The 17,171-nt window shown below is 33.2% G+C and overlaps 1 protein-coding gene across 1 annotated transcript; it reads left to right on the top strand.

Annotated features, from left to right (window-relative positions):
• Window positions 1-2,352: 2,352 nt before the first annotated feature.
• Window positions 2,353-17,005, top strand: LOC132544385 (uncharacterized). Its single transcript, XM_060207968.1, has 16 exons — window positions 2,353-2,413; window positions 3,228-3,265; window positions 3,570-3,698; window positions 4,381-4,458; window positions 4,914-5,109; window positions 6,492-6,568; window positions 7,430-7,592; window positions 8,713-8,780; window positions 9,265-9,393; window positions 10,042-10,113; window positions 10,431-10,460; window positions 14,083-14,291; window positions 14,618-14,884; window positions 15,094-15,157; window positions 15,424-15,794; window positions 16,702-17,005. The coding sequence occupies exons 1-16, from the start codon at window positions 2,353-2,355 to the stop codon at window positions 16,961-16,963; spliced, it is 2,214 nt and encodes a 737-aa protein (XP_060063951.1). The 3' UTR covers window positions 16,964-17,005.
• The last annotated feature ends 166 nt before the right edge of the window (window positions 17,006-17,171 follow it).

The raw sequence follows: 17,171 nt of genomic DNA, 5'->3' as shown, positions 1-17,171 counted from the left end.
CAACGGGAAAAAATGACCAAGACAAATGGAGGGTGTATTGTGCATTGTGTTGAGAATATATGGGGAAATACTGCTATATTCATTATAACACAAACGAATCTAAAATAAAATCTAAATTCCAAATGTAATGTAGAATGTGATTTTGAGAAAAAAAAATATCATTACAACTTTAAAGAGTAACTAGTACGGGCTAACGGGAAATAACTCTGGAATTTCAATATTTGTTTTCGAAGGGTCGGAGATGTAACAAGCATGTAGTTAAAACATCTGATCCAATATTGGACCATTCCGTCAATATTACTTACTAGATTCTATATATAGAAGATCCAGTACCAATATTGGACCATTCCGTCGATATTACTTACTAGATTCTATATACGGAAGGTCCAGTACCAATATTGGACCATATCGTCGATATTACATAGTAGATTCTATATATAGAAGATCCAGTTCCAATATTGGACCATTCCGTCGATATTACTTACTAGATTCTATATATAGAAGGTCCAGTACCAATATTGGACCATACCGTCGATAATACATAGTAGATTCTATATATAGAAGATCCAGTACCAATATTGAACCATAGCGTCGATATTACTTACTAGATCATATATATATATATACATTAGAAGATTTCTGGTATTCCCTGTTTAGTTGGGTATATTTTACTATATATTTTATAGAAGATGTACTAATATATCTAGTATCACCTTAGACATGTTATTCATTACTTTCTACTACTACTATTCGAGATCAGAATATATCTAAATAGAGCGAGCAACGAGTAAAGAACAGGTAAAGTTGTAGCAGTCCAATGGAATATCCCGTAAGTACAAGTTCAGTAATCATGATGGTTCATATTACATTTTCAACATTTAAATCATCCAAGGCCACGGTTTTGTTGTAAGCTTTCCAGTATACAACTGTCGATTTTGAGAATGCCAGAGGACTTTTTTTCCCTACCGTATAACTTGCATCGTTTATTACTATTGAATACGTACTATATATTTAGTGTCCTCAAAATCTCGAATTTTCGTCAACTAATGATTTTATGTCGACACTGTCCGTAAGTATTCTAACGTTTGAATCCGATTCAATTTTGATTCTTAATACTATATTATATGTATATAAATTTATATGAACGTTTGGGTCGTATGACTTGCTCCAATCCGATATTGCAGTGACGATACTCTCGGGTATAATTAATTTTCTCCCACCTGTTTCCTCATAATCATGTATATCAAGTATAGCGTATTTATAAACTAATATATAAAGATAGATGTACCTTTTTTTTTTTCAAGAATTGGCTTTCTTGTTCAACATTTTTTCTCGGATCGTCGATATAAATAAATCGTACCATCCATCCCCGCTCTTTTTTTCTGAAACCTTGGATATGTCTGGATTACTGTCCAGTGAAAATAAAGTTTGTAATCCTCGTCCTAATCTTAATCCAATTACACTTAAAACAAGTGATCAAACTTATGAATGTCTTCATTTTATTTTTTTCATTTTTGTTAACGAAAGATTGAAAATAGATGTACACACAACTGCTCTCATAGACTACCACGTCGATGATGCCTACTCCTTTCGGTACGAGGGTCTCTTTAAGTTATACAAAACTAAGCTACAAATAATATATTGGCTTCATTCAAAACCTAGATAGTAGAACAAGAACTTAAAAAATATGTGTGTTCAAAGTAGAGGAAAACGTTCTTCAACTTAGCTTGAATGATGCATTTAACATATAAGAACTGTCTTCAGTATCGGATTGATATCCTTCACCATAACAACAAATATGACTACATGTACATCCGGTGTTCAAAATTTGATACACGAAATGTAAAGCGTACAAACACTTCTGTTTCTTTCTTTTCGGTTGTAAACTGTCTATATTGAAAACATTGTAATTTCGAAACCAAGATGCTATAGACAAAACACGAATATGATATTTTTTCTTCTAAAATTGAGAATGTAACTTTATGCACATGTATTATTCACACATGTAGTACACGTACCTTTTTAATATTATTTTTCACCATAAATAATGCAATACACTTTAAGATGTCCATAACGGAATACATCTACAGATAACCTATGATCTGTTATAGTAAACTTGTTGTAATATAAACATATATATGATTGTGTCACCTGTCTGTTTTACGTTGAAATTGATTTACCTCCTCTAACGATTTTATACTTAAATGAAATTGTTGTGATATGAAATACTGAATTTAATCTGTATAACTTTCAATAACATACAATGTCATCAAATGTTTATGTTGTTATATTCAGCAGGACTATACAAGTATATTACTATTTGCAGAGACATATATCACATATATGTTAAATATGTCTGCTATTTGTGAGCAGCACCATGTTCCTACTCCAACTTCCGGAGGTGGAAACGCCCGTAAGTCGTTTTATTAAATGTTGCTGTTATATCATTGAAAATAAAAAAAATAAAATGCCTCATTTATTTTACTGAAAAAAACTGTTTTACTGTTAAAGAAGACTTTAAAGTATGCTTTTCGGATTTTTTAGCAGAGCATTTTGCTGCATTTAAGATATACATGAAAAAATACTGATTGCTATTGCTATAAGCGACTTCAAGATGGCGGCAAATTACGATTTGGTTTTGTTACACGGGCCGAAATACAGTGTAAATTCTATTTCCTTTCCTATACTTTGTTAGTTTTGTTATAACACGATGTCAACAATATATCATCGAATCATTTACAATTATGATGCTAACAATCGCCTGTTTAAATATTCATATACTCCCGCACATATTGTCTATTGGACAGATGTTTGCTACATATGTGTGCTGTGATCCATATCGTATGTGTGTAGACATAGGTTGACAAGCGCTTGCATAAGTCAAGTGTAACCGTGGTAAAATGCTAGCCGCAATATAGGTGAATATACTGCTCGGCTAGAGAGAACATCTTCGCTCTGTAATCAATAAAGAACAAATTCAGTTACCTTGCTAAAACAAGACTTCACACACTAAGGTCATAATAAGCTAATTGGATTTTTTAATTCTTATTATTTTCTTCTTCAAGATAATGTTTATAACCTTTTATCCTTAGAGCTGAGTAGATGCATAGAAGTTTTAGTATGGTTAGTTGTAGTATCCTCTTAAATCAAAGGAATTTTATACATGTTGCATTGACAACCATTTTATTGGTCATAGAGCTTGAAGTGGTTATTTTTTATTCTTGCAGGTTTTAATTGGTATCATTTCCTGGCAATGATGCTCAAAGTAAAGATGTTAATAAATATTTATCATTTTACAAAAAGCACTTATATGACTTACCCATACACAAATATGTCTAAAATTAAGAGGTATGAGGTGAAATTGGATTCTGGTAAAGGATGTAACAGAGGTCATTATTTATTTCAATGACTCTGCTATGAGGTGAAACCAATCGAGCTAAAGAGAACTTCTCTCCAGTCTAGTGATATATTGCGGCTAGTATTTTACTAGGGTTACAGTAATCTAGATTTCAATGTCCATAGAAATAATCATGCTTTGATTTAAGCCTTTTTAGTATGTATTTTTGCAGGGTAGAAACATTCTTTGTCATGAGTTATCATCTCCAAAACATGAAAGGATTTGTCCATGTGACTACTTCAAGGATAACACAGTTGGTCTTCGTGATGTTATTCTCCAGGTCATCAAATTACTGAAAAAGGTTTGTTACATACTTATCTTGTTGGTAAGTAAGACAAGGTGAACAATTCTGACGAGAAGTAAGTTTTCATATCATAGCTACATAGTATACATGTCTCTCTAGAGTGAATTATATACCTGTTAAAATTGGAATTACTTAGTTGTACATGGTTTTATTGATGATACCTGTGAATAATATATTGATCATATGACATTAAAACTTTCAGCTAAAGCATAGTCGTGGAGTGATGGTGATAACAATGTGTACTTGATCTGTTTTAGAGATAATTGTCCCCAACACATTTGGTCTTGCTTCATTATCATTGGTCATGTGGAATTGCTGACACTGACTTTACTGACATACTGTCATATTTCACACATTGACTAGGTCCACTACCTGTATTCTCATCTTTTTTAATCATCACATATTTTAAACATCACATTTTAAATATAGGATAGTAAAATATTCTGTGGATGTCGAGTCTTCCTATTACAGTATGTTAGTATTATCTATATTTTAATGTTAATTGTTATTATTGTTAAAAGACAAACCAGTCGTTGGTAACATTTGTATTTCATGACAATTAAGATTATTACACTCTGAAAGCTTACAAAATACACCAGTCTTTTTATATACCATCAAGTATATTGTGTAAGGAACTAACTGTTATGTATATCTTATACATTGTATATCTTTTTTGAAGGACAAAAAAGTTGTGATAGATGATGAGAATGCTTCAGCCATGACAAGAGAATCGTATGTCAGGATGGTGCAAAGAAAGGTTCAGTACTGTAATGATATTTTTATCTTCTGATGATTGAATTCTGGAAGTATGAAGTCCATATTTTATAGAAATGACAAATGACAATTATGTCATGAAACAGATGAATAATATATACATACTATATACACTCTGTAGTGGTGATGTGCACCCTTTTCCCTATACAGCCATGAAATATGAGTAATACTACTGGACATTTCAATATTGTGTTTCAGATTATTACCAGTGTGAGGCCATGTGACCAAGATAAACAAACTACTAAAGATATGAATGCTATTAAAAACATAACCTTTATCTAGGATTAAAAGACAATGTACATCTATATATGGAGTATACAAATTTTAAAAATTTACCAAAAAAAATATCAGTGAAAGAAATATCTTTGGTTAATAAAGTAACCTTATATTTCTGTATTCGATTGTAAATGGTTGCCACTGGTTACTTTTTGATGACAGATATCTTCAAAAACTATCGCCTCGGTTAAAGTCATACCTGCAATGGGAAGGATACAGCTGTTGTGGTCACGAGAGTACTACCTGGCAGAAAATTCACATAAAGGAACATCACAGGAACTATCTACACAAGATGGAGATATAAACAAATGGTTTTCAGAAGGGGACACAGATCACATCAATTACAGTTGCAACGAAGGTAGGATAATTCTTACTTACAGTATTATATTTGTCAGCTCAAATGATAGCAACAATTTATCTTGCCATTACTATTTATGATGTGGAAAGAAACCCATGTCAGGAATTAGGACCACTCAAATACAGTGGGCTCTTAATAATCTAGACTTTCATAGTCTTGAAAACTCTGTATGAACCAATAAGGAACAGATTTTTAAAACATTGTTTATACTGACTAATGCAGAAACTTGAATTCCAGTTCTGAAAGTAAAATGAATGTATGTCAGCACTTTTTTCTTATCAATATTTGCACAGTACTCTAAATTGTTTTTTGTCCACAAAGGGCTTGTTGTGTTCAGCATGCCAATTTTGCAAGTGTGCAATAACTACAACACAGTGAATGTGATGTCCTACTGTGACCACTGCTAGATTGTAGCCCAGACAAAGGTCTTCAAATTATCTATGATATGCAAATGTGATTTTATTTGCTTTTTATTTGATTGGACTAGCTTTAGAAGAGTTATTGCCCCTGAGTTTTTTTAATAATTTCAGCTGACCTTGTTCAGAGATCTCTTTCAGATTTTACTTTTATTTCATCAAATCTTGGTAGGCTTAGTAGCTATGACATCAAATATTATTTTCCTGACACACATTGTTTAACCATTTACTCTCCTGCAGTCATGTTCAATTCATTATTGTGTCGCCTGCAGAGCTGGCTGACACTTAGGGATCACTTTGTCCGTCGTCACGCGTCAGCAGGGGCATCGACGGCATCCGTACGAAAGTTTTCCAGACTTTTTTCAACTATGCTTTGAGTTATCAAAATGAAATTTAGTAGATGGCTTCATGTTGGAAGGGTACAGATTAAGGTAAATTTCCGGCTGTCTGTGACCCTTCTTGGCAGAACAATGCTCCTTTGAACTTAGAAAATTCTCTGGGAATATTGTTGTCAGAATTTTTTGGGTTACCTTTTGAGTTAATGAAATGAAATTTGGTATATGGCTTTTTGTTGGAAGGGTACAGATTCAGTTTGAGAATATGGTTTTTAGTACAATTCTTTGGGAATATTGTTTTCTGGAATTTTCTTGCTTATGCTTCGAGTTATCAAAATGTAATTTTGTATATGAGTTCTTGGTCAAAAGTTACGCACCGAGTTCGCTTTTTGGCAGTCTGTAACTGTTCTTAGCAGTGATATGTCCCTTTGAACTTGGAAAATTTCTCAGGAATATTGCTTTGCAGCTTTCCCTTTATGCTTTGAGTTATAGAAATAAAATTTGGTATTACAACTTTATGGTTGAACGTTGCACATCCAGTTCAATTTCTGGGTGACCGTGACATTTTATGCAGGCGACACATATAGTTCCGAGAAACTCTTGTATATGTTACACATCATTTTATTTTCAGTGTCTGATCCCAGTTTTGATGAAGGTATACAAGTATTTGAAAGGACAATACCACTTACTGTCAAGTCACAGTATAAGGTATATACATCTTCATTTTACATTTATAGCATTGATAAATCTGTCAAGTATATATATGTACATTTTATATCACTGACTATCATGTCCCAGTATATGTAAGTATTTATTACAGGTTGACTGTTAAATGTATATTTAATCCCTTTCTTCTATGCTTAACAACATTATTTCAGGAGGTGAAATAAATGTACAGCCAATGTTGAAAGTATAACTATGGTAAATCAGCAGATGAGGTGCCCCAAAGAGATTTGAATTCATAAACGGTGAAAGATTTTCCTAGGAAAATTTGTATTTTAAATATTTCCGTATTGTCATGTGGGTAGAATTAGTTTTCCAAATCAGCGGTTCGTAAGTTTTACTTGTAAAATTTCGATTGTTGACTTCAGTTGATGATGACAGTCTGAAATACCATTCATCTTTGCCCTGTTTCTAAGAATAAATAGATAGTTTTAATTTGTGTTGAGCTTCAGTTATATATGCTATTTCAAATGTGTATGTGATTTAAATGCGGATTGATTAGTAGCATGAGTCCTATAGACTGGTCAAATACAACAGGATTTACTGCTACAGATAAAATATTGTTTTATGCATTGTATGGCAGATTGTAACTGACTGTCTGACATGTCAGGCATAAAAATCTTCCATCTGACCAAACTGCTGTAAAGTTAAGGAAAACCTTGATAGCAAACAATACATTTCCCTGTTGGTCTGATAATCCCTAGAAAATTTTTTTACACACAAATGAAGTACAATGACATGCATTAATTGATCGTTTAACTTTAAAAGTTGGCTTGAATGATACCAATATACTGTTGTAGACTTTATATGTGTAAGTAAATCTACTTGTCTTCTTCATTGACTCAGTTTGAGGTGCCTGCCCTGTGCATGCAATGGGAAGGAATGATATGTGGCACCACAGAGGAGCCTCGTCTTCTTCCTGAAGTTGTGTCTATTTGTCAACACTGGTCAGATGCCAATGTAGGCGGTCGGATATTTATTATCTGTGATAACACCATCAGTATATCAGGTCTGTTATTGAACATTCAAATAGTCCAAATAATTATTTGTCAAGTACTGTAAATTTAAAATTTTGCATTTGATTTTCTGGAAATTTAAGGTACCGCATAGACGATAGAAGGTAAAGAAATCTTTATAGATTCAGTATCTTTTTTAACACAAACATAGACGATAGAAGGTAAAGAAATCTTTATAGATTCAGTATCTTTTTTAACACAAACATAGACGATAGAAGGTAAAGAAATCTTTATAGATTCAGTATCTTTTTTAACACAAATTTCATTTGAAAATGTCAGTTGATTATTGATACCCTTACTTACATCTCTATGAACTATGTTTGCTGATTGCAACTTATTTTACCTTTGACCTATCTTTTGGCTAAGTTATTTTAAGGCCTTACAATGTATTTGACTTACTTATGGATCTTTAAAATATATAGGTTCCCCTTCAGAAGATAAAAAAAAAATTGCAAAGACTAGGTCTCTGTGACAGATATGATATTTTCAGATTTGATGCTTATATGGTGAAAAAAAAGTTTCCAGTGCCCATTTTCAATACTATTTCATGAAGAGTCTTTTTTCACACTTTTTTTTCACTCTTACACTATTTATATAAGTACAATGTATATCTGTCTTGGAAATTATTGTGTTGTTGACTAGGAAATTATTTACTGTTACCAACAGTATGTTTTGATTTATTGAATTAACTTATCAGTTACATTCTCCCGTACTATTTTTATGCAATGATGAAAAGATGAAGTAACTCCTGGTAATTAGGAAAGCATTGATATAATGTCTATGTATGTTTGACATGGCATATAATAGATCTTAATAAGTAGACAATCTTGACAAAAATCCTCAGTAAACATTTGTACAGGATTAGATTTATAAAAATGTTATTTGTTTCAGACTTCAAATGTGTAAAGTGATGGTGTTTAATAGGGATTAAGTTTTGAATTACTAAGATGAACTGGTCTTGATTGGTTGAGAGTGTTCATTGTCAAGTACATCATTAAAGAAACCTTATTGGAGAAGTAGAACAGGGTTATGTAATGGTAAATTGTACTGCACTTTGTTCAATGCTTATAGCAGCTTATAGAAATTACTTTCTTATGTTAAATTATATTGTAGGTTCATCTGGCCAGCATCAACAGGAGAATACTGAATGTAGAAAGTTAGTTAAAACACTAGTGAAACAGGTACATCTACATATGTTGTCAATATGATATTTATTATAGCACACAAGACATTACCACTGTCGTGTACCTGTTAGGCACCATACAAATGGTGTGATATAAATCTGGAGTACTTCTGAGTTTCGCCCAATACTTCTCCCGGGTTAGATTGTGCCCATAAACAGTGAATTTTCAGCTTAAAGTGAGCATCAACATTTTGTGGCTGTCTACATCTGCCATCTTGAAAAGACAATTCCTTAACAGGTACAAGATAGTGATTACAAAATTGACCATTTCTTTAATCCATATTTTGAATGGAATCTAAGATATTTTGATAACTATTAAAATATGATCATGTCTTTTTTATGACTTAAAACAGCTTTCTATATGCTTTAGATGTATTCTATTATTTGATTTTATTTCAAGTTATATTATCCCGTAGAAACACGATATATATGATATGTACTATTTATGTACTGTTAGTATTAACCTCTATATATTGATGCAGTTTTGTGGCTGTCCAGTATATATGTTTTGTGTGGAGAACTCTGCAGACGCCGTAAACTTTACCAAGCCACCTAATCCTGGCATACTGGCCTATCTCCAGCGGCGACATCATCTTAATATCAACTCTAAGGTTACTGTCTAGTATTGTGTAAAATTGATAAAATGTGATAGTATCAGTATAAGACAGAGTACAAAACAGTGGTAAAAACATCGATGTCTGAAAACAGAGAGTACAAAACTGTGGTAAAAAGACGTCAGTGTCTGTGTGTTGAAGAACAGCCTGTTAATAGCTTTTAATTCATTTCCTAATTCAGTTGGTATCACTCTATAAAAAAAACATGAAGCTTTATCCTTAATCAGACTTTGTGGCCATTGGTCAATGTCAAAGGTCACATTTTATCACTTTTAGATAAAAAGCTTAAAGTTTGTGTTGAAGATTACACCCTTCACACTTTTCCAATAAATTGAAATAAATAGGAAATAAAACGATCAGGGAGTGAGGATATATTTGTGTGATCTCAGCCTGCTCACTTTGTTTTATTGGTTAAAAAACATAATCAAGGACATTGGGGGGGGGGGGGGGGGGTTACAAAAATTATTAAAGTCATATGTATTAGCAGTGATACAACTCTATATACTTGTAGTAAATGCCTTACTGATTTCTCACTAATTCGAAGAAACAATTTGACAGCTTCAATCAAAGCTTGATAAAATTCAACAGATCTCTCTGTTTTTCCTCGGAAAGATATTGTACATACTGGTATGGTTGTTTTTTCAGGACAGCGTTTACCTTTACCAGTCCCAGAATCACAAGATGGTGGCTGAGACTTCAGGGATGCCACACCTCAAGGTAAAAGTATCTATTTGATGTTGATTGAATTATTCTGTTGACTTTTTTACATTAGAATTGACTCTATGAATGACAGAACTCTGTTCCTTTTAAAAAGTTACCCTCACTTGTTTATAGGGACAGAGACCTGATGTTCTTCAACTCAAGACCAATATAAAAAAAAATGGTTCAAATGTCAGAGTATTTTGAACAATATTTAATGTTGTGGACTAATTTTTTTACATTTTTATTAAAAGTTCTTTGCTTTTAACCCTGTTACATAAGGTAGAACTGATCTTTAGCTGTCATTTCTTTTTATTATTTTTTTTTCTTTCTAGATGTCAAGGGCAGTGCTTCAGCCTTCTTTGGTAAGCAAGTAAATTCTTGTTTGTCCCCAAAACTGAGTCAGTCTTCTTAAAAATTATGTTTCCAATACTCATATCAAGATTGTGTATGGTCCACAGATGGTCCTACTCAGTGTGTAACTATAATCCAGACCATGTATTACATTCAAATAGCTGCCAAAGCATCCATCTTGATAATTAAGTTACCACAGTGACTATTTCTTCTGAATGAGAGGTCACATCTTAAGTTAAGTAGTCAGCAACAGGATACTGAGAAACTTTTAAAGTTTCACTGTCTTGCCAATATGAAAAAATAAAAGTGGGTTAAAATTTGAAGTTAAAGTTGAAATATGTCATTGTAAGTGCATGTACCAGCAACCATATTCTACAGGTATCTATATTTTGACATAGACATCACTTGGATATAGTGCCCTGAAACTCACCTGTAGCATTCTGGTAGCTTTTGTGAATCTTTGGCACCCAAAATCTGTGACATCAATTCTGCTACTGCACTTCCACCAGGCAGTAGTGACTTGTATAAACACAGTGTATTCAGATACTCATCAGTCTCATACAATAAGGTAGTTTTATAATCTGTCTTATTTCAGCAGTTATTGTACACTGTGTTGTATAGAGGTATTATAAAACTAGTAACAAAACATAGACGTTTATGCAAACTTCTTAAATCAAAAAAAAAAAGTTGAAAAAAATGTGAAACCTAACAGAGCTGGGACAACAAATCAATTGGATGAGCTGTTCCTTGGAAGATGCATGATCATTTCAGCTGGTGCTAACATCCCTTTCATGTCATACATATGAGGGCTGGTTGGTAAGTTGTGAGCCTCATATTTAAGGGTTTGTCTTTTGGCAGATATATTGCATTATTTTTCAGTATTATTCCCTTCAGTTTCTTTACTCTTTTGTGAATGATATTTTAGGGCCTCAATTCCACTTTTAAGAAAATCCTTTTCTTGACCGTTCAGGAAGTCCTTCACTGCATGTATGATGTTATCCTCTGACCAAAAGTGGGCACTGGAAATAGCCTTCTTCAATTTTAGAAATAGATGAAAGTCTGGTGGAGCAAGATAAGGCAAATAAGGCAGATCCTTAATTAATTTAAAGCCGCAATCATTAATGGTAGCCATGGCAATGACAGACTTGTGAACAGGGGCATTGTCCTGGTGGAACAACACACCTTTACTGAGTTTTCAACATTCCAGCTCATGAAACAATCTTTTTGATTTCTCTAGCGGGGGTTAACCAGGTTGCTTCCATTGTTTAGACTGTTGTTTGGTCTCGAGGATGAAATGATGGACCCATGTTTTAGTGTCACAAACCTCTGCAGAACGTTAGCAGGATCTGCCCCTAAAAGTTTCAGATTAGCAAATTAGTCCGCCTGGGGTTCTTCTTATAAACTGTCAGAAGTCTTGGTACCCAAGGGGCTGAGAGCTTTCTCATTGCCAGATCTTCTGTAAGAATGGAATGTACTCTTTCCTGTGAAATCCCAACTGCATTGGCTATGACTATATATCTCTCTGTAACTGCATGTCAGCCATGACAATATCATGGACTTTATTGACTATTTCTGGGGTAACAACAGTGACAGGCCTTCCAGGACGGGTGTCATCCAAAAGGCTCTGCCTGCCATGCTTGAATTTGCCTCCCACCTTTTCATTCTAGCATATGAAGGGACATCGTTCCCTAGTGTTATTACCATATCAGTATGGATATCGTTAGGTGCAAGACCTTTTTTCGCAAATATTGAATCACTGGTGTTTCAGTGATTTTGTCTATTTTGCTAACATCACTTGCCTTGTTTACATTATATACTACCTCTTCGACATAAACTGACCAGATGACACCAGTCTTTGGGTATACAGACTTAAATAGTCATGGATTAGTAGAGCCGAAAAAGGATATCCCTGTTTAACTTCTTCAATTTCAATTCAAGACTCACAACTTATAAATCAGCCATCATAGTTGAACACCTGTACACAGGTGTGTGTCTAGGGTCACCACCTGGTCTCAAGACCAGTAACACACTCTGTTATTTATTGGTGTATATTTTCATACAGGCTAAGTTAACTTAGAGAGTGGATGTTTTATCAATATTTCAAACTTTGATATTAATTATTGTGTATATCAGAATATAATGAAATATCTTTGATTATTTATCTCAAAATTCAGACAGAATAATTAGATATGCATTCATCCAAATACAAATTTATAAATTTCATTATTATGGAACATTATGAAAAGTTTACTTTCTGCAGGGACATACAATGTATGATACATATACCTCCCACCTCATTGGATGGAAAATATATATATGTAGAACAAGTGAGTTCTTTCGAAAATTTCCAACTAATCTGTTTTTGTTGCTGATTTATGTCTCGTTAGTTTAGGAGAACAATTCGCAAATGCCAAACATGATCATGTTGATGAATAGATTTCATTACTTCTTGGTCTTGGCCATTACATGATACCACAGACATAGATATCTAAGATGTCCTACATGTGGAAGTTGATGATGTTGTACAGTATGCGTGCATGTGTTACTGTGAAATTTATTCTCTGAAGATATCGTGCTCAGTTTTTGTTTATCTATTGATTGTGGCTTTCATTCTGTATCTCCCGTGCAGAACGGAACAGTAGAAGGCAAGAGTAGTACAAGATACAAGCTTTATTTTTCAACAGTCGTATATGTAGAGGTAATTCATGAGGAAACATTTGTATAACAAGTGATAAACAACACACAAACAAAATATCTGACATGGTAAAATTACAGAAGTAAAACAGTTCTACACTGTGTATTTGCTGGCAAGCACCAATTAAAGTAGTTTTAATGTAATGCAGCATGCGTGATGGAAATAAACCATAAGATGAAATAGCTATATATTGATGGAACACAGTATTTGTCAGCAAGCATAAGAAAATATTGTTGATTTTAAGCACTACTAGTGAAAATGTGCCTGGAGGCAGAATTGAGGTCGAATATGATCGATTAGTGAGAATCCATGGTTTTAAGGAGGGAAACACCTCTAGATATTTCGACTTCCACAGGTGTTTTTCGGGTAGAAATAGTGCTACTTGTACATCTTGCAATACACAGATCACTTTCTTAAGACATTACCTAAGGATTTTTTTTATGAAAGCTAAATCTTTTATTTTAATTGACCTCTAAATTAGAGTGAATTTAAACCATGACAAAAGCTGAAATTATTGTGCAAGTGCATGTACTAATTGAGTTAATTAGAGTGTTTACCAGTATACAGTAAAAAGATGATTACCTGTATTATTACCTGTCCATTAGTCATCAAAATAAGTGTCATAAAACCCAATTCCAAGATACATTTACTAGTATGTTGGAGTATTGGACATAGTAGACACAGGGCACACTAATATCAATGTCATCTATGTAGTTTTTAGTCTACATATGATAAAAGTCTCAAAAGATCTCCCCTATAAACTTGAGCCATAAAGGAAAGTTAAAAAACAATCAACAATGGTCTCTACTATGTATGCACTTTTTCTAGTCACTGTTTAGCATGCTTACTACCCACACTATAGACATTTGGTGTGAAATTCTAGCAAGATGTCATGTTATGTGTTATGCATTTATATATGATTTTCTGTTGATTTTAAGGTAGATTCAAGTCATGTGTTCAGCATTCCCAACATCCCATTGTTTCTGAAAGAGCTGAACATGTTACCTCTAGAGAACTTTGATCAAAGACCACCTGAGATTCCTGGGATTCAAGATGTGTCTTTCTTTGAAGACAATGAAATCAGCATGCATCTTGGTTATGGTCGAAGGGAATTCTTGTTTGCTAAAGACATAGACACTTTAGCAAAGTAAGCTTTATCAAGCACAAGAAATATCACTTATATAAATATTTTCAAAAACTGAAGCTTACTTGTGGAGAAAAACTAATTCAGAGGAAATATATTTATTTACTCTTTCTCCATTGAGCCAGTCTGAGAGTTAGAAGCAAAAAAGGTAGCGTTTGTTGGTTAAAGTTTAGCTTTCAATGAATAGAAAATCTTTATGTAACTAAGCATTAAATGTGTTGTGGTAATTGGAGGTCATTTAAGGTCAATTGAAAAGGAAATATCTTGTAGCTGTCAATTATACTGTTTTTGATTTGTGTTGTCATACATGTCTTTTTTCACTGCCATAGATTCAACAAGACATATGCAGAGATGGCTTCCTTGTCTACAGCACCTTTCAGCAAGTTTTTGAAGTCAAATTCAATAAAAGAGCCAGGAGACAAGGCTGATAGTCAAAGAGAATCTGCCAAGAAGGCACGCCTGTCCAAGTCATTGTCATCAGATCGTGAACTGCCCCACTGGATGATGTCAGATAGGAAAACTAAAGGGATTTCTCAGTCTTCTAAACCCTCCATCAGTAATACAGATAGCACAGACTCCACCAATACCAAGTATAAGTAGGTAGAGATGGTGATTTGGAGGAGTTTTTAAATTCCATACATATGTTGTTATTAATTAAACTATCTCTGATCCTGGATTAGTGTGTGATGATTAAATTTGATAATGGTTTATACATTAGTCAAAACTTGCTTTTTTTAACTTGTTGTGTATCTTGTCATATGTTCTTGATAATTGACATTTTTCATGGTTTCTTTGTAATGTATAGAAGGACAAAATATGTGATGACAGAGACAGAGCTGACTGAGATTGCTAAGGATATACTTAAACAGGTGAAAATGTTTTGTAACTATGAAGAGTAGTGTTCATGTTCGCTGAATTATCTCCCTTCTTACTTCTCTTAAAAATCATAAATATCTAAAACAATATCATTGACCATATTTTAATACAAGTAAGCATCCACTCCTAGTGAATAAAAGATTGACCATAAGTTGGAATGGAAATGGTAAATAAACAAGTGTTTCTGTCTTTTCTACCTTTGTATTGATGAAAATTTGCTGAAACTGACTAATATTGATGACAAACTTTTCTGTAATAGGCAGGAAGAGAAGATCTCATTAGAAACATACAGCTACAACAACTCAGAGAAAATGTAATTAACAGACATGAGAGTTCAACCACTCAAAAGCAGAAAAAAGAAAAGTGTTTAAAATTTACAGAGGACCACTCCAGCTCAATGGATGTAAATTTGGGAGAGGAGGAGGGCACTGATTCCTTTGTAGATGTTTTAAGTTCACAGTGCGATATTGCACCACAGAAGGATTCATTGACAAGACCTGCATCAAACATGATCTTGGGAGATGTAAAGTTTGAGGACAGGAATCCTAAATCTGTGTCAAGTACATCCGTTCTTGATAGCTTTGTCATAAATGATGAAGTCAGGAAAAAAAGTCAGAAGAAAACTTTGAGGTAAGTGATTTCACTGAAATACCTTTTTGGGACATATAAAGTGATAAGCTTTTGCCACAAATAGAAAGAATGAATATACAATGTATAACTTAAAGTTATTTTTATTTTAAATTTGAATTTCAAATATATTTTTGGCGACAATTGTGTTTTGATTATGACAAATCAAAAGTGTGTAGCATAATTTATGGGAAAAAAATCTAATAGTTTTATTCTCTGGTAAGCTCCAATTATAGGACTTTACTTGACCATTGGATCAATTCAAGCTTTACAAGATCCAGGTAATTTAAGTGTTTTATCAAAATAGCAAAATCATTTGTTCTGGAGAGCTATTATAATAATAAACAACAAACATAAAAAAGACAACAAAGTATGCTTAGACTTATAAACAGGCAAACCAAATACAGAAACAGTAAATGAAAAAAAGATACATAGATTTTCTTCACTTGCTTCCATAGCTCCTAATTTTAAGCCCTTAGCATCACGGATGACTCCTAGAAGGACGAAACAGCTGTATGATGCAGTTTAATTCATTGTTTAGCACTACTGTATCTAGATTATTAAAAGGTGCTATTCACTTGTGTGTCTTTTGTATCTTTTGTACAATCTTCAATGATAAAACTGCTTTTAAGAGTGCAGAGTTATGGTCTTTTGCTAATTTTTGTTTTTAAAGTTTATAATGGACATTGAAAATAATTGGCATAATTGTTCATGTGTTCATGGTGTATATATGTAGATAATGATATCTGTAAGTACATCATTATTTTCATACTGTGTCTAGAGAAAGTAAGAATGAACCAAAATTATGATATAATCCCATTGTTGTCACAGTAGTAACTTTAATTTTCTGGCTGTAAGATTTTATTGAGTAGAGTGTTACCTTAATTGGATTATGATTTTGATTTTTCAGGAAACCTCTCAATATAGTTACCAAGCATGTCATGCAGGATGAACATGACATTAGTGAACAGCAGAGAAAAAACTTATCTCCAAAGAAACCATATAAACTCTTAACAGAAAAATCAGAAAGTGACCCTGTTCCAGCTGGTGAACAATTATCTGAGGCAAATGTAACTATTCAAGAGAGAACTGAAATCACACATGATCAATTCACTGAAATATCTCGGAGAAAACTGCCTGACTTATCAGTATTGGATGAAATATTTTCATGACATTTCAAGGCATTGCAAACATAAAATCACTGCAAATTTGAAGCCAAGTTGTTATTTTTTTTCATTTTGTGACTAAAATTGGAGTGGTCAGAACTCCATTGAGTGGTTCATTTGTTTTGTGAATGATTTGTTAGAAACATTCCAGTTTGATACAAATAAGTGACAACAAATAGGTGTATTTTTGTGAAAACCCACTCTCCACACTTCT

Source organism: Ylistrum balloti, unplaced genomic scaffold (genome assembly GCF_031769215.1).
Source record: "Ylistrum balloti isolate Yb309-2 unplaced genomic scaffold, AGI_CSIRO_Ybal_v1 Utg369794, whole genome shotgun sequence".
Taxonomy (NCBI): domain Eukaryota; kingdom Metazoa; phylum Mollusca; class Bivalvia; order Pectinida; family Pectinidae; genus Ylistrum; species Ylistrum balloti.
Note: the sequence above shows the minus strand (reverse complement) of the source record. Positions and strands in the feature narration are given on the sequence as shown.